Here is a 21,254-nt window from a genome sequence, read left to right as displayed (position 1 = left end):
AGAAGATCAATTTTTATGACAGCTGAATCTTTCCACTTTATGTGATTCTTTCAGCGTGTTTGCATTCTTGTCCAAACTTATAAAATGGCTACAAATCAATTACACATTGTCTTAGTGTCCGAAATTTAACGTGGACAGGCTTTATCCCACGTCATGGCTAGGGTGAAGATATTAATGTTACAGGACAGGTATTTTCCTTGTTGAAAAGGATTTGTTTTTTAACTTACTATAATATTTCGGGCCTGACGGTTATGACACTCTCTGCCATGAGGCAAAAGCAATTGAATATGAAAATCAGTAACGAGGCTTTCTAACGGACTTTCGAACATCACCCAAACTATACTAATGAGACAAAGTTTGGTTTCAGAAAATAATCGGTTTATTTCACAATAGCAGGGCTGGTAGCGATAAATGCCGGTCAAAATAGTGACTTAGTGACCAACGATGACGAAAAAAGTGACCAAATAGTGACTTTCAGAAGCAGAAAAAGTGACCAAATAGTGACTTTTGCATGAGCTGAGGTGCATTCGTATTGTCACTGTGTAACTCGTAGTAGATCGGAAACTAGGGATATCATGTTTTTTTTAAATCCTTATTAGAATGCTATCAGAAATCAAGAAAAGACAAAAATTACAATAGCATGAGGATTACTACTGCTGGCCTTGTGCATCTTCACCGTAACTAGGGAGAGGATGGATCTTAGCAGGGGGCAACCGACTTGGCGACACCATCATAAATACCACGAAGTTGGATATTGAGGAAGGTATAAGTTGGGACATCCAGAGGCTAGCAATATGACCATGGTAAACCTTATTCCGTAACACACCACGTAATGTTATTTAGTCAGCCAGCGTCACGGGTAAAGCAAGTTCTACAGCATTGTGGTAATGAAGTTTAACATGAGCTCGAAGTTTTTCGTGAAACTGCAGTTTGTGTATGAAAAAGGCAGAATGAAATATAACAAATTTTGCGCTGTCTTTTACTACCGTTCAAAAAATATTGTCTCGTCAAAATATATTCCCAATGATTCAGCTGCAAGACAGTTTTTTCGAGACCCTGATCTCGGTTTTATTAAAAACATTAACCAGAACTCGTTTATAACATGAATTTTACCACGCCTAATGATCCAATGTAATCCAAAATCTTGAATTTGATGCAGAAATTGCTCTGAATTTTTTCTTCCGAAATTTCAGCGGAAGTTGTTTTTTTGTGGTAAACCTTGTGGAAATTTCTAGGATTTTTTTTTTCAGAAATTGTGCGGAAAATGTGAAGATTTTTTTTTCAGAAATTGTGCGGAAAATTCTTGTGAAAGCTTTCTCCAGGAGTTCAAACGGAAATTCCTACAGAAATCCGATGGCGAATGTCAGCACAAAAACTTCCGGAAATTCTTTCATACCACAAATTTAAGGCAGAATATTTTGTAGACATTCCTGCTGTCTTTCAGGAATTTCTGCGGGAGCTGCACGTCAATTATTGTAAAAACTTCTCCGCGAATCCCTGAAAAAAAATCTTCTTCAAATACAAGCGGATTTTTTCATGAATTCCGGTAGAAATCCTTTTGGGAATTCCTAAGTAAAACCTTCCAAAAATTATTTTCCAAATTCAAGGCGGAATTTTTACGGAATTTTACACAAAGATTTTTTACAGAAATTACAGTGAAAGTTCCTCCAAGAGAAACAAAGTTAGGAAGCTTTTTATAACGAAGCTGGATTTTTCTCCAGATACATACCGGCAACTTACCCAACATAGGAAGTAGTACGCTGGATTCGCCTAATAATGCGCTAAACAACACATCAATTAGTTTGACAGATAAAACTTCGGAAGAAAGTTCGGTTCGGATGTCCCGACTTCCGAATTCTAGTGTGGTGCTACGCCGCAATATCATGCTGCGTGGTTCGTCGTAGAGGGGTAATCAATCAGAAACTAAGAAATATCTCGGAATTATTTCAAATTTGACGTGAGAATAAATTGATATTCAGAAACGATGAAAAATGACAGCAAGTGAAGTACTTACCCTTATAATGCTTGTTTAACGAGTGCTCAAGAGTATAATGCATTCAATAATGGCTTGGAAATATAAAAAAATTGAGTAAGCATAGACATTAAATGTGGAGTCCCTTCTCAACGACATTTTTCTATCGAAAACAAAAGCCTACCCCAACAAACAATTTTAGCAGAATAAGCTAGTTTTCAAGCTGAAGAAGACTACTTTTGGTTTAATAAGCGCTTTATTAGCTTCCAATGTTTGTTGGGACGCTCCTTATTTATTAAATTTCTACCCAAAACTAAATCCGCGCGAAGCCTCAAAACCGTTATGTAAATCCGCATTAAATCCGCGAAAATCGCGAAATCCGCGTAGTCGTAACAATCCTGCGCTTTATAAAAGGAGTTGCCTAAACGTAAGCCCAAGCTTTGCTGTGTGGTCTGCATACAGGCCTCTCGATCCCGAAGTCCTGGTTCGAACCCACTCTGCCTTTCATAAGACGGCCTTGGAGCAATTTCTCAAACTTTATATTTTTTGCTAACAGATTTACATTTGATTTGGTTGATGATAATGGTAGGTACATATGATTTTTATTTTCAACTTTTTTTTTGCAAACGGTGGTGCGAAAATAGTGACTTTAGTGACCATTTTCCGAAAAATAGTGACTTTAGTGACTTTTGGATGCAAATAGTGACTTTTAGTGACTAGGCTCAAAATAGTGACCAAGTCACTAAAAAGTGACTTGCTACCAGCCCTGCAATAGCATGGTATGCAAACGACGCATCACGCACGCCTATGTACGAACGAATCGTCATCGACTGCGACTTAAATATCCATCAGTGTAAAGTTATCAAGGACGTCCTCGTTCGATGGGCTATTACAATTTAATGAGTTGACACACATTACCAATACCGACCAAAGCAAGAACTCTGTGATAACTGTTAGGACGTTGGTCGGTATGCAGGCGTCTAAATTGTTTCTATAGAACTGCTTGTTTCTATATACTACTTCCATCGCTGGTGGGTAAATACGATCATATAAATAAGACCCAACTGCTGCCCGGCATAGTTGGGCGGTTTCAATATCTGCCAGTGTTTTAGTGAAGAAGGTTGCCGTGCCAAGATGAGCTTGGCTCAGTTAAACTTGAAGGATATTAATAGTACACATTCAACTGTTGCCAAGATTTTGCCATATTCAGCATCTAATTGTTACTAATTTCAGGTATCGTGCGATACTTGGCGGGTCGTTTTCCGGAAACGACCAGCGCTACGGACAACAACGGGCGCACACCGCTGCACTATGCCGCAACGCTGAAGGACAACGGTCATTTCTATAATTTGCTGGCTCATCTGGGGGCGAATCCAAAGGTTGAAGATAACGTGAGTACACTTTCACATAATGCAATATTAAAATTCAATCTATGCGATAGTTACGGTTGTCAGTCAGTATGTGGTGTGTCCATGGGAATGCATAGAGATTGGTAACCCGGCTTGGTTTCACCAGCACTGGTTCTTTGAAGAACCAAAGCGTCATGTTTCAACCTGTATGATTCGTATACACATTAGACTGGCCCGGAACAAGATTTTTTAAATGACCTATTAGGTGAATACAATTACCAAAAGATTTCAACTTCAGTAGAGGAAGGAGGAGCAATATACTGTATAATATCTTAGCTATAACGATTTTCATGGGAATTTTTGCCTTATGCAACAGTTAAACAATATAGCTAGCTGATGTCATGTAGAAAATTTTAATCATACTGCTATTATTCACATTAATAAAAAGTGGTGATATTTTGTTGCCGGAAATGTCATGAGGCAAAACGCCTTTTTAGCTGGGAGCTCTTGGGGAATAATGCACCACGCGTCGGTCTAACTGCATTTTGGTATGGACAGTGCGTGGGGACGCGTAGTACATTGTAGGTCAGACCCTCTTGTGTGTTCTGCCCAGGGTTGTAAATTTTCGGCAGCACTGGATGAAGGTGATGTTTTTTTACATCATGTTTTTATTTTCTTCCTGCTTTGAAATCAACCTCACATTCCCGGAGAGGCAGAAAAGTGAACAACAGAACTCACATCACCCACTGCGCCGCGAAGATGAAATTTACCACAGCAAAATGTACACATTCACCCAGCAAATTGAAAAAAATCACCACGCGTTTAAATGGGCCACTCACAGTCATGCGGTAAGGCGCGAACTGAGCAGCCTGTCAGAGCGACTTGTGAGTGGCTGAATGCGAAATTGACCGGTCGGTGTTGGAAATGATTTTTCGGCTGCACCCAGTCGCACTCACCACGGCGGCGAAGAAGGCGACTACAGATTATACTGAGATCAATGTTTTTCACTGCATTGACTGTGAAATATTTCTACCCTGGTTCTGCCTGACAAAGTGTCAGATGTTTCCTCAAAATGTAGAAAATTTCGGTTTTTCCTACATTTCTATCTATTATCTTGATACAAATTTCAATAAACCTACACAATTTTAGGTCTAGTCTTGTTACGGTCATCTTAAACATGGTAAATATGAGGGAACAATGGTATGGTATACTGAGTGAACAATGCTATAACTGAACTGACGTGTTATTTAGACTTCCCTTGTCTTATTTAGAATTTGTAGTTAATAGTTTGTATAAGTTGATCGATCTTGCTCAACTAACCCTCTATCTTATCAACTTCCCTTGTACTAGAAGGATTAACGTTTGCATAAAAAATGGACTTTTTTTTGGATGGTGATAAAATAATATAATTGATAATTGCCTTTGATAAATTTCTCATGCTCATGTTCGCAAGGTACTTTTTCACTGTTTGGCCGGTTACACCGACCTCCCGGCCAAGCACACGCAGTGATGTAGCCACATTTTCCTCGGTCTTCCTCTTTAGCTTCCTTTGAAGCTTCTTGTCGCTCAGGGTCGTCGTACGTCCTGAACCGGGTTTTCTTTCGATGCTCTGATTGCAGTCTAATAGTGCGAAGATGTAGTAGATGCCGGACCGGGCGTATACGGCGTCCACAACGTGCCGCACGATGTCCGTTTTCGAGGCGGCGAGGTGCCGTTTTTTGAACGTGCACACTTCTGAACGTTTGTCATCACGGTTAGAGTTCGACTGATATAGCTATGGTTGATGTAGTTTCGCCAGTGTGGTTGAAGGTAAACATATGAAAAATCGGCATTTTTTGTCCATTTTTCAATGCAAACGTTAATATGTCGAACTATCTTTAGAATCGTTATTTAGGCTTATATTCATAGAAAAAGATCATAGCAAAAGTGTCTTTTAAAATATTAATTATATTTATTCAGCTTTCCAGTTTTGGCGGCTTATGGGTGTATAACAACACTTATATGGTCTACACAGGGGTCGCTTTTGCTTGTTTTTGGACTTTGGATTTAATAAAGCATTGAGTAAACACATGACAAATAATCCAGCGTCTTACCGCACGGCTAAGGAGGGCCCCACCGCGTAAATAGCAACCCAGTGTAATTTCTTTCTCGTGCCATCCAGCGCCACTTTATGTCAGCTCATAATTAGTAGCTCCTCCTAGTAGATAAATATAAAGATCTGCTGCGGTTAGATGCGTGGATGCGGAATAAGACCATGCTGAAGATGACAGGGTTTGATTCCCGGTCTGGTCTCAAAACATTTAAAAAGTATCATCGTTATAGCTCCATGATATCTTCTTCTTCTCCTTTATTGCATTCGTATATCATAAGGCTAACACAATGATACTTTTATACCCAGGGAAGTCGAGACAATTTGCTAACCAAAATTGCCTAGACCGGTACCAGGAATCGAACCCAGCCACCCTCAGCATGGTCTTGCTTTGTAGCCGCGCGTCTTAACGCTAGGCTAAGGAGGGCCCTTCATGATATACGTATGCAAAAATGGTGACTCGGCTTAGAAACCTCGCAGGTAATTTGACCCAAACCTCGCATGGTGATAAAAAAAACAGCTACGAGTAGAAAACTAAAAAATATTTAAATTTACTGTTAAATCAGTATACGATAAAATATCCTCTAGTATAATGTATAATGTCATTTTTTAAACAATTTCTGTATATACCATTGAAAATACTTTTAAGGTTCCCACGCGTTTGAGTGTCTACCACAACCTATATACCGATTATTAATGCATGTCCCGGGGCGCAGCAGTTATTGATCCACAATGCCGGTGTATTTGTAATACAAGAACATGATTTCATGGCAAAATATAGCTTACATTTCCTTATGCAATTACCGCCCATGTATGAAAAATGTGTCACGGACTTCTGCACTTTTGTATCGTTCCATGCAACAACATTCTCGCCTCGATAGTCGAACCATTCGGCCGAGTTCTATCTGGATCAAGAGAAGACCAAAGATCTACTGTCTCACCGTCAACTGTTGCAAGACTATGGCGCCGAAGAGGATCTCGCTGAATCGATGCTCAACGATCAAGGTACGTCATATTTTGTTACCCAAGCTCAATTCATCTCATTGTGCGAACTCTGAATCACTAAGTGTTGTCCACGTGTATTAAAGGTTGCTCTTCTGATCAACTGGAATTTTTCCGTCCCTCACTATTTGGCACTCTCATTAATCAGATTCGCGAGATTTTTTCGCTTTTTGTTGTTTTGATTTTTGAAAAGTTTTTCTTCTAGAAAAGTTTTTTTAGATGGATCAAACTTCGAATTGGCTTATCGTGACACTTGACCAACCACCAAAACGCGTGCGAACTCTTTCCAGCCACCAAGTTCTCATCATTTGTCATATTTATTCTCATCTCTCGCCGCACGCTCTTTCAATGTCGGGTTGTGATGGATTGTGGTGTAGTTCCCGACGATCAACATAGTGCACGCCGCGAGTTGGACGACGTCGACACGCTAACGACGCTAGAGCGATGTTTCAAAATTATCCACGAGCCCATCGAAGATCGGATGAAAACTTTGCCGCTTCCAACGAATAGTGTTCCCGGTAGTGCCTCGTCGCTGAGGATTCTTATAACGTCCTATTTGGCTAAGTTCATGAAACGAAATGTGTTCGATAAGATCAAAAAACGTCAGACGAAGTTGGATCATAACTTGTTCGATGTAATTTGGCCCGCGATGAAGAAAGCCACCAAAGAGAAAAACATTGACGAAGACTTCAACGTCGGAATTGTGATCCCGGATTACGACGTTTTTGTAGTGTTTCAAGAATTCCTAGTGCCACTAATCAAGGATATGCATTGCATGGAGCTTCAGCAGGAGTTCTTTCCCCACCCGTCGTCGCAGTTCTTTCCACGATACGTGATAGAGGGTTCTCCGAATCAAAATGGTGAGAGTAATGGGAACGTTCTCCGAGAGAATCCTTGTGATGTGGATTTAAATCTTGACACATCGGGAAAGTTTATCACCGGAGTAGTTATCGAATGCACGCGAAATCTAGACGAGTTTGATTTTCCGCTAAATCTGAGCATAGCGCAACTAGAGAAGGCGGAGCGAATTCTAACGGCGAAGATCCTATCAATGGCGTTTGCCAACGCAATAGGGGAGGACGAACTAGGCACGTACTATACGATGAATGAAATCCTAGAGAGTCCTTCGGAGATTCGAACCATACTTGCAACAGCTGGTCTGTTGATTCCCATGCTAGACCACAGCGATCCGTATCAAATCGCGGAATCGATTGCCCTAAATGGAAAATATTGGCCATACGGACGTGGCGTTTATGTCAGCCACAAACAAGATCTAGTCGCTTGGATCAACGCTCAAGAACATCTACGCGTGCTCTGTTGCACCAGTTCAAAAAATCCAGCCAATATAGGAAGTGCCTACTCCAAGATTGGTCGAGCCATGACCTACCTCGAAGACAAAATACATTTCAAGCACAGCTATTTCCTCGGATACCTCGTTTCACGTCCGTCGTTTTTGGGAACTGGTCTGAAGATAACTCTGTTTCTTGAACTCACGCAACTCCAAAAGGAAATGGAAAATCTCCGACACCTCTGCTTGGTTCGGGGTCTTCATCTGCTCACCTCGGAGGATCAGTCCACAATCCGAATGAGCAACATGCGTTCGCTCTCACAAACCGAGTGGCAAATCTTCCAGGACTACACCGGGGCCATAACAAACATTGTCGCACTGGAGAAGGAACTGTCGCTGTCAAACTCACTGCACATTGCTGCCACGCTGTTGAAAATATTTCGTAAGAAAAAGAATAGCTTGGTGGAAGCGGCACCAACCCACTAGACGACCCTACGCTGCTGTTCCACCGCACCAATCATTCATTGTTCGTCTTCATCACCACTCTTAGAGACGTAGGCTTCAACAACGGCAACATACTTTAATTCGATGTTGAGGAGCAACCGTTAGTGTGTATCCAACTTTGTGCTACTAAAGTTCCTGAATTTTTAAAAATCTTTCACAAATCACATTCATTTAGTGTTAAATATTTACTGATTAGAAGATTACAAAAAATATAAGCTAACTTGATACGAGAGATAAGACGATCTGAAGGAACGACAGAGAGTACAAAGTGTTGGAAAGATTTTGTCTGGACTCGGAGCTGGTTAGTAGCATCTTCTTTTGTTTATTATTAACTTTCTTATCCTCTCGGTGTTCCCAGTGTGATCTCATTTTTACTTCAATCCAATATACATATGCCTATGAACAAAGTTACGATCGTACCAAACCTGTGTGCTTGATGTGTATCGTTTGACAGAACAGCATGCATATTTATACGGCCAGGGGAAGTATGCTTATCAATCCGAATGCTCTTTGGTGATTGACAGCACATGTCCTCGTACACATAACTTACTTACATGTACTGCATTTTAATGAGAAACGAAAAGTAGACACATTACCCAACATTGGTAGCAGTTTTCCCAATCAAGAGCTTGTAAAATCTTTCCAACAGTTTGTATAAAATACCTAACAATTTTCATTTTATGCGAAGGGTAATTGTTACTGATAAACATTTTATGCTCAAACATTTGTCTTATTTGCGATTTTCAACAAATAATTCCCATGGAAGAAGGTTATATTTTTCATATCCGAATAGGATAAATGCTAGAGGGTAACATGCATCATTAAATTATGAAGACACTCCCTTTACAGGAAGATATTTAGCTCACCCCTGTGTTCACGTGATTGGCATAATATGTGTAATAATATTCAGTTTTAGTATTCGTATTAGTATTTTAGATTGAGTCAATTTTCTCGTTCGTCTTAATTTGCAATGTCTTTCGACTACGCTACATCTGTTGCATGCATTGATTTGATGTTTCTATCACGATTGATAAAAATGGCATACCAATGAAGAATTCTCTTTCTTTGTTCGTTTGTGTTAAACTTTTCTGCAGAACTGAACGATCCACAAGTCGAAATTCCCCTATTTCGAACGGAGGAAGGCCGTTACCTGGCGACATGTAAGTAAGAAATGTTGCAGGGTATTTTAAGTCGATCCGTTATTGTTTTAAATAAACATCAGAACTCAACATCGTAAAATTTAGTGCAATAATAACGATTATTAAGTTTAAAGCCCATTCAGATAACGAACTTTATGATATGGTAAAGAGTATCTTGATGTCAAAGTTCACTCATCTTATTACCATTTCATATACAATCACGTAAAAAAAACTGGTAATCTGAATAATTACCCGTAATGCTAGGTAGACATCTTTACGTGGTGTGTTACGGGGTAAGTTCTACCATAGTCACATTGTCAGCTACAGACAAATCCTGACCCAAACAAAAAAAACCTTCCCAATATCCAACTCCGTGGTTCTTGAGATCGAAAATGACAAAAAGGTGAATAATAATGCTTAAAATCAACAGTTTTAAACCCTTGAGAATAATTTATATGGCGTTTGCAGTTCAACATAATTTTTTTTTCCAAAAAACTGGAACTCAAACATTTACGTATTTTTTATCAACTTTACAAACCTGCAACACAGCCAAACGAACAACATGCTACTCTATGAAAAACGCACCGCCACCAATCGAAGTAATCGATTGTAATTTTCAACCAATCAGCAACCGGTACGATTGTGACAGCAAATTGGTACGATTTTTACTGACTACTTGGCACATCCTATTCTAGGGAATAGTAATCCTCATGTTTTTGTCAGACAGAGGTTTTAAGAAACTACTTTCCGGAACCGGATTAGGCATATTTGTGGTAGGCGACAAGCCGTTGGTGCACAATCTTGGCTACTTCGCTATGGTGACCGAGATAGGCTGAATCAGCTAAGGCTGAGTACCCGGGCACGATATGCTCGATCGTCTCTCCCACTGAATTGCACTTCCTGCAGTGGTCCTCCACGTTTTTGTGCAATATATGGTGCCGATAATTCTTCGTCGCAATTACCCGGTCCTGGATGGTTACAATGAATCCTTCTGTTTCTGAGAAGAGTTCACCCCGCACCAGCCGCGTGTTCGACGCCACAACGCCACTTCAAATCGTCCATAAAGAAGGTGTGGGTAATGTTTGTACTTCTTTCCTCACTCTTCAAATTATAGGCATAGCTGTGATGGTTGAGTGCTCTGCTAAGAAGGTTCATGGCAAGGCAAAACCATAGAGGACTAAAGTTATCGCCTTGGAATATACCCCTCCTGATGCTGAGAGTCTTGAACCGTAACACCTTTTCTCCATCGGTAATGTGTAGGGATGAGCTCCACATCCCCATAGCGTGCTGCATTAGCCTGATGACGTTACCGTCTATCTTATACAACTGCAGTATCTTACGAGTGAGGTACTGAGTCGTATGCCTTTTTATAGTCGATATACACCATGCTCAGGTTCCTTTTCCTGTGAGTGGCTTACCGATGACAGCACTTTGGACACTTTGACAGACACGTTATTGGTCTGTACATGTCTGGGTTCAAAGTGTTTCGATCCTTCGGCAGAAGATAAGTTAACCCCTAGTGATGGTTTCCGGCCGCCCGTGAACCATCGTGAGTTTGTATACCAGAAATTATGCACAAAATTGGGAAGCGGGCTTGGTAGTCATATGGCTACTGCTTCTGCGTCATACGCAGGAGGTCGTGGGTTCAATCCCAGGTTCGTTCCATTTTTCCTACTTTCTCATGTTCTAGCAATCGCTAGAACTGGAAATGGACTTCCATACCGTTTCCATTACTATTCCTGTACCTTCATGTTGAGTATTCTAACAGTAATCTGCTAGAATTGGATATTGACTATAGAGCTCGTTTCCTACATCCAATTAGAAATTCCATCAGTTACCTTCTCCTATCTATCACATTGGCAGCTCGTTAACCAAGACGGACCTCTGCCTCTCCAACCTAACCCAGAAATTCCAACAAATTCCGCATGAACTCGTGGCAAGTGCAGAGGTATATTCGGCTTGCAGTGGGCGAGTGAGATTGCATCATCATTTCCTCCCCCTTCCCTACATTGACTTGCATTCTGACGTGGCAGGCGCCAGTATGACCTAACAAATGAGATCACCAGTACTTGTACATTGAAGATGTGTGCTAGTCACAAGCAAACATCTGTTGGTTCCCTGTGCAAGAACAGCTGATCTGGTCATAATGGAGTAGCAACTACGAGCAGTCAATCAAGCTCAAGCTCAAGAAATTATGCACAAAATTGGGCCCTGGTGCAGCCCAATTCCTGATATGCCGGATAGATTACGTTGATAGTGGTCATGTCTCCAATTTTACCACAATATCGCTCTTCTTCTGCCATCCACACCCCATTGCTGTTGTGTATTCTCCAATCTCTGGAAGGCCTTCGCCAAGGTCGGCTTTGTCGTTTCGGATGAGGTTGTAGAACTGCCTTTCGTTGATGTTGAACATTCGGTTTTGCTCCTTCCTCTTTAAACATTCTCCACAACGTCGCAATCGTTTAGCAAGAGCATTCAACCGCTGTAGGTACATGGGCGTCGAGGATCTCAGTTATGTTCGCCTCGGTGAGATCACGGAGTTCTGTGGGTTTCACAATTTCAGCAACATTCCGAACTAGCCTGGATGATCGATTCCCCTGCTTGTACTGTGTTAATCGACCAACCTTTGACAGCAGTGTGGCGATGCGGGTTTCCAGACGTCGCATCCACGCGGGTTTTTGTGCTTTGGGGCGTGCGCGTCCATTACTCTCACCTTGAGGGCGCATTCGCAATCCCAACGTTCTAACAACAGCCACTGCAGCCGAATACACGATCAATTGCAGCTCCTCAAGGTTCTTAACGGTTTCCAAGTACTGTGGCAAAATATCCTGGTTAAGGATGCTTACTGTACTCGTCAACCGATAGGAGTCAGGACATGGGGTCTGTCCCACGAAACTGTGTAACTGCTGTGTCCGTATGATTGGCTTTTTTTCCTGTTCGGGTGTGCCACTGCGACCAATTATTAGATCTATTGTAGCGTTACCCGTATCCTTAGTGTTCAAGTGCATGTCGAATTACTCCAGTGCTATTGAGAAGCAATGCAGTATCGGTTTCGATACAGTTGTTGTTTTGTTTTCTCAAGACCACCATGACAAGGTCCCGCTATTTAGACCCTTCATAGAGAGCAATCCCATTGAAGGCGCGCCCCTTATCAATAGGAAATCAATCCTTTCTTGAGAAAACAGAACAGTAATACTGTTTTTGGCCATGCATCGGAGCCCTAGCCGCATTCTTGTCTTGCTTCTAGAATATCACCAGTAAAACTCTTAAAACCCGGGATTTAGCTCTGTCTACAAGACCATTTCACGCAAGAGAATTTGTTCAGTAATAAGAACTTCCGTGCGTCACTACCATTGTTCACCAGTTCAAGAAGAGTTAGTACGTATTTAAACCCCTAACTCGATTTTTCCAGCAGTCAGTTCAGCCTAGGACCGGGTACCGAGGTTTTTTAACTAATTGCTTGAAAAGTTGTTTCTGCTGCATACAGTTTAGCCTCAAACAAGAGGAATTCGAGTCTTTCAACTGTCTGCAAGGTAACATTAATTGTGTTTTATTTCTGAGACTGCTGTTGGTAGCGAGAACTAAATACGATGAATCCTTAATTACCACAACTTATTGCCCTAGCTCAGCGGTTCTCAACCTGGGGTACATGTACCCCTGGGGGTACCTTCGCTGGCCCTAGGGGGTACCTCGGACAAACATGCGTAATGGCGGACGTATTACAATTCCAATCAAAACTCATTGATATAGTTTTGATAATTGTGTATTTTTATTTCAAAAATTTTTATTGTACATAATATGTAATGCGATCAATAAATCCCAATTGAATTCTGCCTTCCACAACCAGCACAATATTTAAAGGGCTGCGGAACAAAAGATCGAACGAGCAAAACGTCGAATGAACAAAATGATTTTTTTTTCACTAATGCTCGGTTGCTTCGTTGCAAGAGGATTAGAAGCATCCTTCTACGCATCTCGGAAGCCTTCTTCCAAGCAGCTTGAAGACCATCTTACACGAGGCTCAGAAGCCTCCTGGGCACTTCAGAAGCCTCCTTCCAAGTGATTAGGTTGCCTCCTCCTCCTTCTTTTAAGAGGCTCGTAAGTCTTCTTTTAAGAGGCATGGAAACCTCCTTTCAAGAGATGCGGTAGCCTCATTTCAAGTGATGCGGTAGCCTCCTTTCAAGATGCTCGGAAGCCTTTTTCAAGAGGCTCAGAAGCCTCCTTTCAAGTGGCTGAAAAGCCTCTTTCCAAGAAGCTCGGAAGCCTATTTTCAAGAGGATCGGAAGCCTTCTTTCAAGAGGCTCAAAAATGTCTTTTAAGAGGCCCAAAAGCCTCATTTCAGGAGGCTCGGAAGCCTCCCTTTCAAAAAGCTCAAAAGACTTCTTTTCTAGAGGCACAGAAGCCTTCTTTCAAGAGGCTCAAAAACCTCCTTCCAGGCTCAGAAGCATCATTCCAAAAGGGTCGGAAGGCTCCTTTTAAGAGGCTCGGAAGCGTCTCTTCAAGAGGCTCGAGAGACTCCTTTCAAGAGGCTCGGAAGCCTTCTTTCAAGAGGCTCGGAAGCCTATTTTCAAGAGGCTCGGAAGCCCCCTTTCAAGAGGTTCAAAAATCCCCTTCAAGAGGCCCAAAAGCCTTCCTTCAAGAGGCTCGGAAGCCTCCCTTTGAAGAAGCTCAAAAGACTTCTTTTCAAGAGGCTCAAAAGCCTCCTTATCTAAAGGCTCAAAAGCCTCATTTCAGGGGCTCGGAAGCCTCCTTTCAATATCTTTTCAAGAAGCTCGGAAGCCTCCTTTCAATATCTTTCCAGGCTCAGAAGCCTACTTTCAAGAGGCTCAGAAGTCTTCTTTCAAGAGGCTCAAAAACCGCTTTCCAGGCTCAGAAGCCTCATTCCAATGGGCTCAGTAGGCTCTTTTCAAGAGGCTCGGAAGCGTCATTTCAAGAGGCTCAAAAATATCCTTTCAAAAGGTTCAAAAGCCTCCTTCTAATAGGCTCGGAAGCGTCCTTTCAAGAGGCTCGAAAGACTCCTTTCAAGAGGCTCGGAAGCCTTCTTTCAAGAGGCTCGGAAGCCTTACAAGAGGCTCGGAAACCTATTTTCAAGAGGCTCGGAAGCCTCCTTTCAAGAGGCTCAATAATCCCTTTCAAGAGACTCAAAAGCACCCTTTCAAGAGGCTCAAAAGCCTCCCTCTAAGAGGCTTTAAAGTGTCCTTTCAAGAGGCTCGGAAGCCTCCTTTCAAGAGGCTTGGAAGCCTTTTTTCAAGAGGCTCAAAATCCTCCTTTTCTAGAGGCTCAAAATCCTCCTTCTCTAGAGGCTCAAAATCCTCCTTCCAAGAGGCTCGGAAGCCTCCTTTCAATATCCTTTCAAGAGGCTCAGAAGTCTTCTTTCAAGATGCTCAAAAGCTTCCTTCCCGGCTTATAAGCCTTCTTTCAAGATGCTCAAAAGCCTCCTTCCAAGAGGCTCCTATCGAGAGGCTCGGAAGACTCCTTTCAGCATCCTTTTAAGAGGCTGGGAAGCCTTCTTCCAAAAGGCTCAAGCCTTCTTCCAAAATGCTCGGAAGCGTCGTTTTAAACTGCAAATGAAGCCTCCTTTTTAGTGGCTCAAAAACCTTCAAGAGGCTCTGAAACCTCTCTACAAGAGGCCCAGAAGCCTCTAATGAAGAGGCGCAAAACTCTACTTCAAAGGGATTCAAAAGCTTAAAGGAGCTTCCCTTCAAAGGGCTCGGTATTATTATTTAGAAAGGATTGGAAGCCTAATTTCGAGAGGGGGTACCTCAATTAATACAAAAGTTCCAAGGGTACCTCTAAAGAAAAAGGTTGAGAACCGCTGCCCTAGCTAAAAAAATGGATTAGGTTAGGGCTCTGTTTGGTAGATCTTACACCGCAACACACTACGTCAAAGTGATCTACCGTGTTACGGGAAGTATGATTGGCTAGTTCGTCCTTCAATTGCTGTCGTTGCAATTCCATTGTTTGTTCTGGAGCGGCGGGTGCAATCGATTCGCGACGGTTACTTGCGATTGATGCATCCAACCCAACAGAACTCCTTCTCGACGTATCACTCGATCTTGCCTCCTCCTCAGGGAATCAATATTCGAGCAATGCCTAACAATATACTCTTTGTCATCAACTTCCCGCTTAATGCACTCTACGTCTTCTGGAGTCAGCATATTATGTGACATATTTAATAGCTCTCTGGCGTATGTACAACTTGTTCTGGTCAAGCTGGGGTGCAAATCGAGGGAACCTCTCATTGAACATCTCCAGCATTGCAGGTCTGCCGGACATATCCGTTTCCATCTTGGTGAAAACGTAGTAGCAACGGATCGCGTACTGATTCATCTTCCTTGTCAACATGATCCGTTGCCGTCGGCGGCCCGCTAACGTGAGTGATTGACGTCGATCAACCACAGCAACATCCGTAGGTGCAGCATTGCATTGATGATTTCTTCTGCTGCCTTTGCGGTACGGGCTGAGCCCGATGACTAGATGGTCGCTGTTGCACCTCTCTTTCCTCTAGCCGCTGGTCGTTTACTCTGTCCCCCGTCTCAGGACCAGCTCCAGTAGGGGCTTCCTCCTCGGGCAATCGAATGGGTGGTATTCTTCTTGAGCGTAACTCCATTTCTGGGTGTGCTTTCATTCCCGGAAGCTACGGGTTCTGTGAAGTTATTTAATTCTTTACAGTGCTAAATAGCCAGCTTCAAGCGCCAGTGCTCGCCCGAGGGTGGCTTTTCATGGGCGCTATTATTATTAGTTTCCAGTCTACGAAGTATACCGCAGTTATGCCATATTTTTTTTCATATTTCCTTATATCCATTTTTCATATTTCCATAATTTCATGTTTTTTTGCCCTAATTTTTTATTCAAATTTTCCATTTTTATATATTTCCACATTTTTATTTCAATCAAAGTTAACTGCCTATTTCCGGGGATTAAACCACCCGACTTGAACGTTAATTTACAATGTTATGAAAACTCATATGTGAATATGTACATTATGTGGAGGATGTTGATTTGGAAAATGTATAGGAGGTAACCACTATCCCTTCGATGGGACTCGAATCCATGACCCTACAGTACGCTAGACTGGTGCTTTAACCTACTAAGCTACGAAGGACCTCCGTCGGCCTTCGCAACCTAGCGGCTACTGAATGAGCTCGAAATTCCCGAATTGGACGCATAGTCAAATCACTCGCAATCCATTTGTCAAGCCAACACTTCTACATGTGTATAGTACACGTTCACGCTCACACGAGGAGCGTGAGTATTTAGAATGTCCGGCGGCTACACACATTCTTCATCAGCAACTGTACTGATCAAGTGAGGTTGGGTGAGCTATTTGCCAGTCTGTCGTCAAGCTGTGGAAGTGTTGGCTTGACGAGTGAATTGCGAGTGATTTGACTATGCGTCCAATTAGGGAATTTCGAGCTCAGAGAGAGGTCGTGCGAGGGTTGACACTGTCGTGGTAAAAAGGTTCTTTAATCTGGTTCTATTCAAATAATCTAAGCTTCAAAATCGATTGAAAATCCAAGAAAAAATTTTTTCAGTCGAAAAAAACAATATGACACTAAGACTATGATCTACACCCGTCTGAAAAGCATTGAAAAGCTTATTACTAATATACAAAATAATGAGTTTTTTTATGGATCTTCATCTTCATCAGCGCTCGGTGACCCACTGATCAAAGGTCTTACTGAAGTGGCCAACAAACGCCCTGCAGATCCGATTACCTATCTGGCTACCTATTTGTACAACTTTGCCAACCAGAACCGAATCAAAACCAGTGCCAGTAGTCAAACGATAGCCGAACCGGCAAAAAACGACTCCAACAACAATAGTATCGAGGGCGTGATCAAAGAGGACTCTGACAAAGAACTAGAAGGATCGTCTAACACAGTTCAAATCGTCCAGACTGTACAAGCCGCCGCTTCGAACATCGACACGCGGATCGTACAATCACCGATGGCCGAACGAGCAGAGGAACCGGCTCCACCTTCCCCGGAATCCGCGGAAAGTTCATCACCGATAGACAATAGGGTAAACTGCTGAACGAGATTGAAAAAATGTCGTGACATAAAAATTTAATTCTAGGACGAACATGGACAAAGCATGCTGCATTTTGCATGTGCAAGATCTCACGGGAAGAATGCCATCATCCAACTGATTGAAGAATCCGGTAAGACTTATAATGCACAAGATCATGTACTGAACTTCAAACATTTCGGAACTTACTCTTGCAGGGACCAGTATCACCTATCGCGACGAGTTGTACCGTACGGCTAGAGACGTTTCGTTACAGGCCACGCAGCCAGAAAACGCTCGAGAAATCGATCGCTACGTTATGGGGTTGGCAGCACGCGGTGATTTGGAAGCGTTAAACGGAATGCTGCTGGACGGGTACGACCACATTGTCGATGTCACTGGTACCGACGGAACGACCATTGTACAAGTTGCATCGACCCGGGGTCATCGAGAACTGGTTCGGTTCTTAGAAGGAGTCAGGCAGTTTGAGGTATGAGAACTAGACTTTTATTTTAACGAAACTTAAAAGATTTTGTTTCATAGGAAAATCGTGAAAAATTGCTGAGTGCCATCCGAGATAAGGATATGCAAAAGGTGAAAGAAATTACTCAACAACCGGATGGAGCAAAGCTGGCACGAACCAAAAACTATTACGGTATGAATTCTAGAATTACTATCAACATGGAAGATTGAAAATGATGCAAATCGCATTTTCTATTTCAGGACGCTGCTCATTGCACGTGGCGGTATTGATGGAAAATGAGGAAATCGTTGAATACTTGGCAACTAATTTCAGACCAACTCTAAAAGTTGGTGACAATGTAAGTTTAAAATACAATAAAATTTGCTTATTAAAAAGCTAAACTGCTCTTTCTTAATATTAGCTGGAGCGTACACCTCTCCACTACGCGATGGGAATAAGCAACGTAGAAGCAATCAGTCGTATTCTGATAAAGAATGGATCGAAACGAGTCTCGAAGGATCTAAAGGGGCGACAGGCGAGTTACTATTTCATGAACAAGGCCGACATTTTACGTTTGCAAGAAGAAGAAAAAGAATGAACAATCTAGAGAACAAGGGACCATGATATTAAGAATTGTTGGAAAATGGTAATTTAATCTTGTTAGCTGTTTATTGTTAGTACAGTTTTGTATTTGATATAGTAAATAATTTTGAAAAGAGCAATCATCAAATGTACTTCTTCATTTCTCATACATCCATGGAACATACCGATCTCCAGCACCAATAGTCTTGACCAGAGACGAGATTTGCAAAGACATTGCTTCTTTTACTTTTACTTGTTAAAGACATTGCTTCTTTTACTTAGAATCGCGTCGCGACTGTCGCGTCGCGTGTGTTTGGGGGAACCTATACCTGTGGAAAATCTTAATGAGGCATGTAATGCCAATGAAGAAGAAGATAACTGTTTAACACTTCGGTTACCAACCCCCCTTTTGAAAAATGAGGTTTAGGAGTTTTATGAGTTGGGCCCTCCTTAGCCGTGCTGTAAGACGCGCGGCTACAAAGCAAGACCATGCTGGGTTCGATTCCCGGTGCCGGTCTAGGCAATTTTCGGATTGGAAATTGTCTCGACTTCCCTGGGCATAAAAGTATCATCGTGTTAGCCTCATGATATACAAATGCAAAAATGGTAACCTGTCTTAGAAACCTCGCAGTTAATAACTGTGGAAGTGCTTAATGAACACTAAGCTGCGAGGCGGCTCTGTCCCAGTGTAGGGATGTAATGCCAATAAGAAGAAGAAGAAGAGTTTTATGAGTTTTAAGGCTCAAATTACCGTCATCCAGTCATTGACGAGAAAGACAGCCACGTGCTCGTACCACCCCCAGTAATAAAACCACCTACCGAGGAGAAAAAGCAGTATCCAGCTGGATGGGGGAAGTATTTTTGTTTCAAAGCTACATCATCCAAAGATATAATTATATCCGGTGGATTGTTCATTTGGTTGTATTTCGCTTTAGTTAAAAAAAACTGACTTTTGCTACATTTTTTTCCCTAGAGAGTAAATCGTCGATATCTCCTCTCGGCAAAACATGTTGCAAAAGGCAGTTTTTTTGAAAACTAAAGCGAAATGCAACCAAATGAAGCATCCACCGGATATAATTATGTCTTCGCTATTGGATGATGTAGTTTTGAAACAAAAATACTTCCCCCATCCAGCTGGAGACTGCTTTTTCTCCTCGGTGGGTGGTTTTCTTACTGGGGGGTGCTAGGAGCATGTGGCTGTCTTTCTCGTCAAAAAACTGGATGACGGTAATTTGAGCCTTAAGGATTTCCAGGATTGGCCACTCTGTTCCGGAGTTATTCCGGATTCAAAATGGGTGTTCGCTTTTGGCCGTTTTTTCAGAATGAATTACTTCGGAAATGGCACGGCAAATACTGGGTAAAGCGTACCATTGGTACTTCGCGTACCTGAAGGAATAAAAAAGACCCCATCTCGTGGCCCTTAGCCTCTCACCTGGCAACTCTTATCCCTACCTCCTCGTGCTGGCCGGGATACGAGCAACCTTAGGGAAGATCGGGTAACCGGTGGGAACTATGATCGTATGCTGACAGGGAAGGGGGCGGGGGCTTGGGGGCAAATCTTACTGAGCGTCTGTTCTCCATGTCAGGATCAGCTCACAACAGCGTCTGTTCTCCATGTTAGGGGCGGCTGATCATCGTCTGAGTGCCATCGAGGGACTCTAAACTTAACTGTGCACACCATGTTGCATCGTGTCAGCATCGAGAAGGCAGCCCCTTCAACGCGATGTAGGTAGCGCAACCCTGGTAAGGTAGCCTACCGAAGATTCCACAGTTACCAAGAAAGGCAAACGTAGAGCAAACGATTGATTCAACGGCAACAGACCCGGCAAGGATTAAAGACAACGATTGGAAAGTCGGATCTTGGAACGTGAGAACTTTGAATGAACCCGCACGTGTTGGGCTCCTGGCTCGTGAGCTGCAGAAAGTCGGCGTGAGTGTGGCAGCAATCCAGGAAATACGGTGGCCCAGAACTGGAGAACGTGAATTCCGGGCGGTGGATCCCATAGCGAACGCTTCATTCAAGTACCACATCTACTATGGCGGCGGTAACAGAGCAGAACGAGGAGCTGGTTTCATGGTGATCGGGAAGCAGATGAAGCGTGTTATCCGGTGGAAGCCGATAAGCGACCGCATTTGCGTGTTGAGAATGAAGGGCAAATTCTTCAACTATAGCCTGATCAGCATCTATGCCCCAACGAACGATAAGCCTGATGACGTGAAGTATGAGTTCTATGAGAGCCTTGATAAGGCCTACGGAGAGTGCCGAATACACGATGGAAAGATTGTCATCGGGGATGCAAATGCGCAGATCGGAAGAGAAAGTTTCTTTCGCCCTGTCATTGGCACGGAAAGCCTTCATTCCGCTACCAACGATAATGGTCTACGACTTGTACCCTTTGCTGCTGCTAGAGGGATGGCAATCAGCAGTACCTACTTCGCACATAAGAATATCCGCAAACACACCTGGCAACATCCGAGTGGAGATACTTGCTCACAGAAAGACCACGTGCTGGTCGATGGACGACATTTCTCGGATGTTGTAGATGTAAGGTCCTTCAGAGGTCCGAACATCACCTCGGATCACTATCTTGTAGTTGCAAAAATTCGGGCGCGACTCTCCAGCGTTACGAATTCACGAAACAACCGAATGGTGCGTTTCAATATCCAACGCTTGTCAGTTGAAGGAGTTGCTGAACAGTACCACCAGAAGCTAGACGAGCAGATAGGAGATGCCAGCTGCACAGCACTGCACAGCTACGCCAACGAAATGGTTGGTTTGATGAGGAGTGCCAGCTAGTGACGACAAACAGACAGCTAGCACAGACAAACAGACAGAACAAATTGAATATTCACTCA

The 21,254-nt window shown here is 42.7% G+C and overlaps 2 protein-coding genes across 9 annotated transcripts in view; both read left to right on the top strand.

Annotated features, from left to right (window-relative positions):
• LOC134212475 (arginine kinase Lit v 2.0101) overlaps positions 1-8,186 on the top strand; it is a 122,563-nt gene extending 114,377 nt beyond the window's left edge. For 7 of the 8 annotated variants that reach the window (XM_062690379.1, XM_062690378.1, XM_062690373.1 and 4 more), the window contains 3 exons: positions 3,206-3,363; positions 6,292-6,415; positions 6,790-8,186. In XM_062690379.1, the coding sequence (XP_062546363.1) occupies positions 3,206-3,363; positions 6,292-6,415; positions 6,790-8,186 (1,679 nt within the window). Of the gene's footprint in view, positions 1-3,070; positions 3,144-3,205; positions 3,364-6,291; positions 6,416-6,789 lie in introns of those variants that run through there. The other variant, XM_062690380.1, reaches the window with a different exon arrangement.
• A 23-nt stretch (positions 8,187-8,209) lies between these two features.
• Positions 8,210-18,538, top strand: LOC134212478 (uncharacterized). The gene is made up of 8 exons (XM_062690383.1): positions 8,210-8,304; positions 9,299-9,364; positions 16,995-17,368; positions 17,423-17,507; positions 17,572-17,843; positions 17,897-18,008; positions 18,077-18,174; positions 18,238-18,538. Exons 1-8 carry the CDS (start codon positions 8,289-8,291, stop codon positions 18,412-18,414), a joined length of 1,200 nt encoding a protein of 399 aa, XP_062546367.1. The 5' UTR covers positions 8,210-8,288; the 3' UTR covers positions 18,415-18,538.
• The last annotated feature ends 2,716 nt before the right edge of the window (positions 18,539-21,254 follow it).

This window comes from Armigeres subalbatus, chromosome 2 (genome assembly GCF_024139115.2).
Source record: "Armigeres subalbatus isolate Guangzhou_Male chromosome 2, GZ_Asu_2, whole genome shotgun sequence".
Lineage (NCBI taxonomy): Eukaryota > Metazoa > Arthropoda > Insecta > Diptera > Culicidae > Armigeres > Armigeres subalbatus.
The sequence above is the reverse complement of the archived record's forward strand: the minus strand, read 5'-3'. Positions and strand labels throughout refer to the sequence as shown.

What these genes read in the sequence shown, in the direction of transcription:
- LOC134212478 (XM_062690383.1), top strand. An exon ending in AAGGAGTCAGGCAGTTTGAG is followed by an intron (nt 17,844 to 17,896) that starts GTATGAGAACTA and finishes TTTGTTTCATAG; the next exon opens with GAAAATCGTGAAAAATTGCT. An exon ending in CTCTAAAAGTTGGTGACAAT is followed by an intron (nt 18,175 to 18,237) that starts GTAAGTTTAAAA and finishes TCTTAATATTAG; the next exon opens with CTGGAGCGTACACCTCTCCA.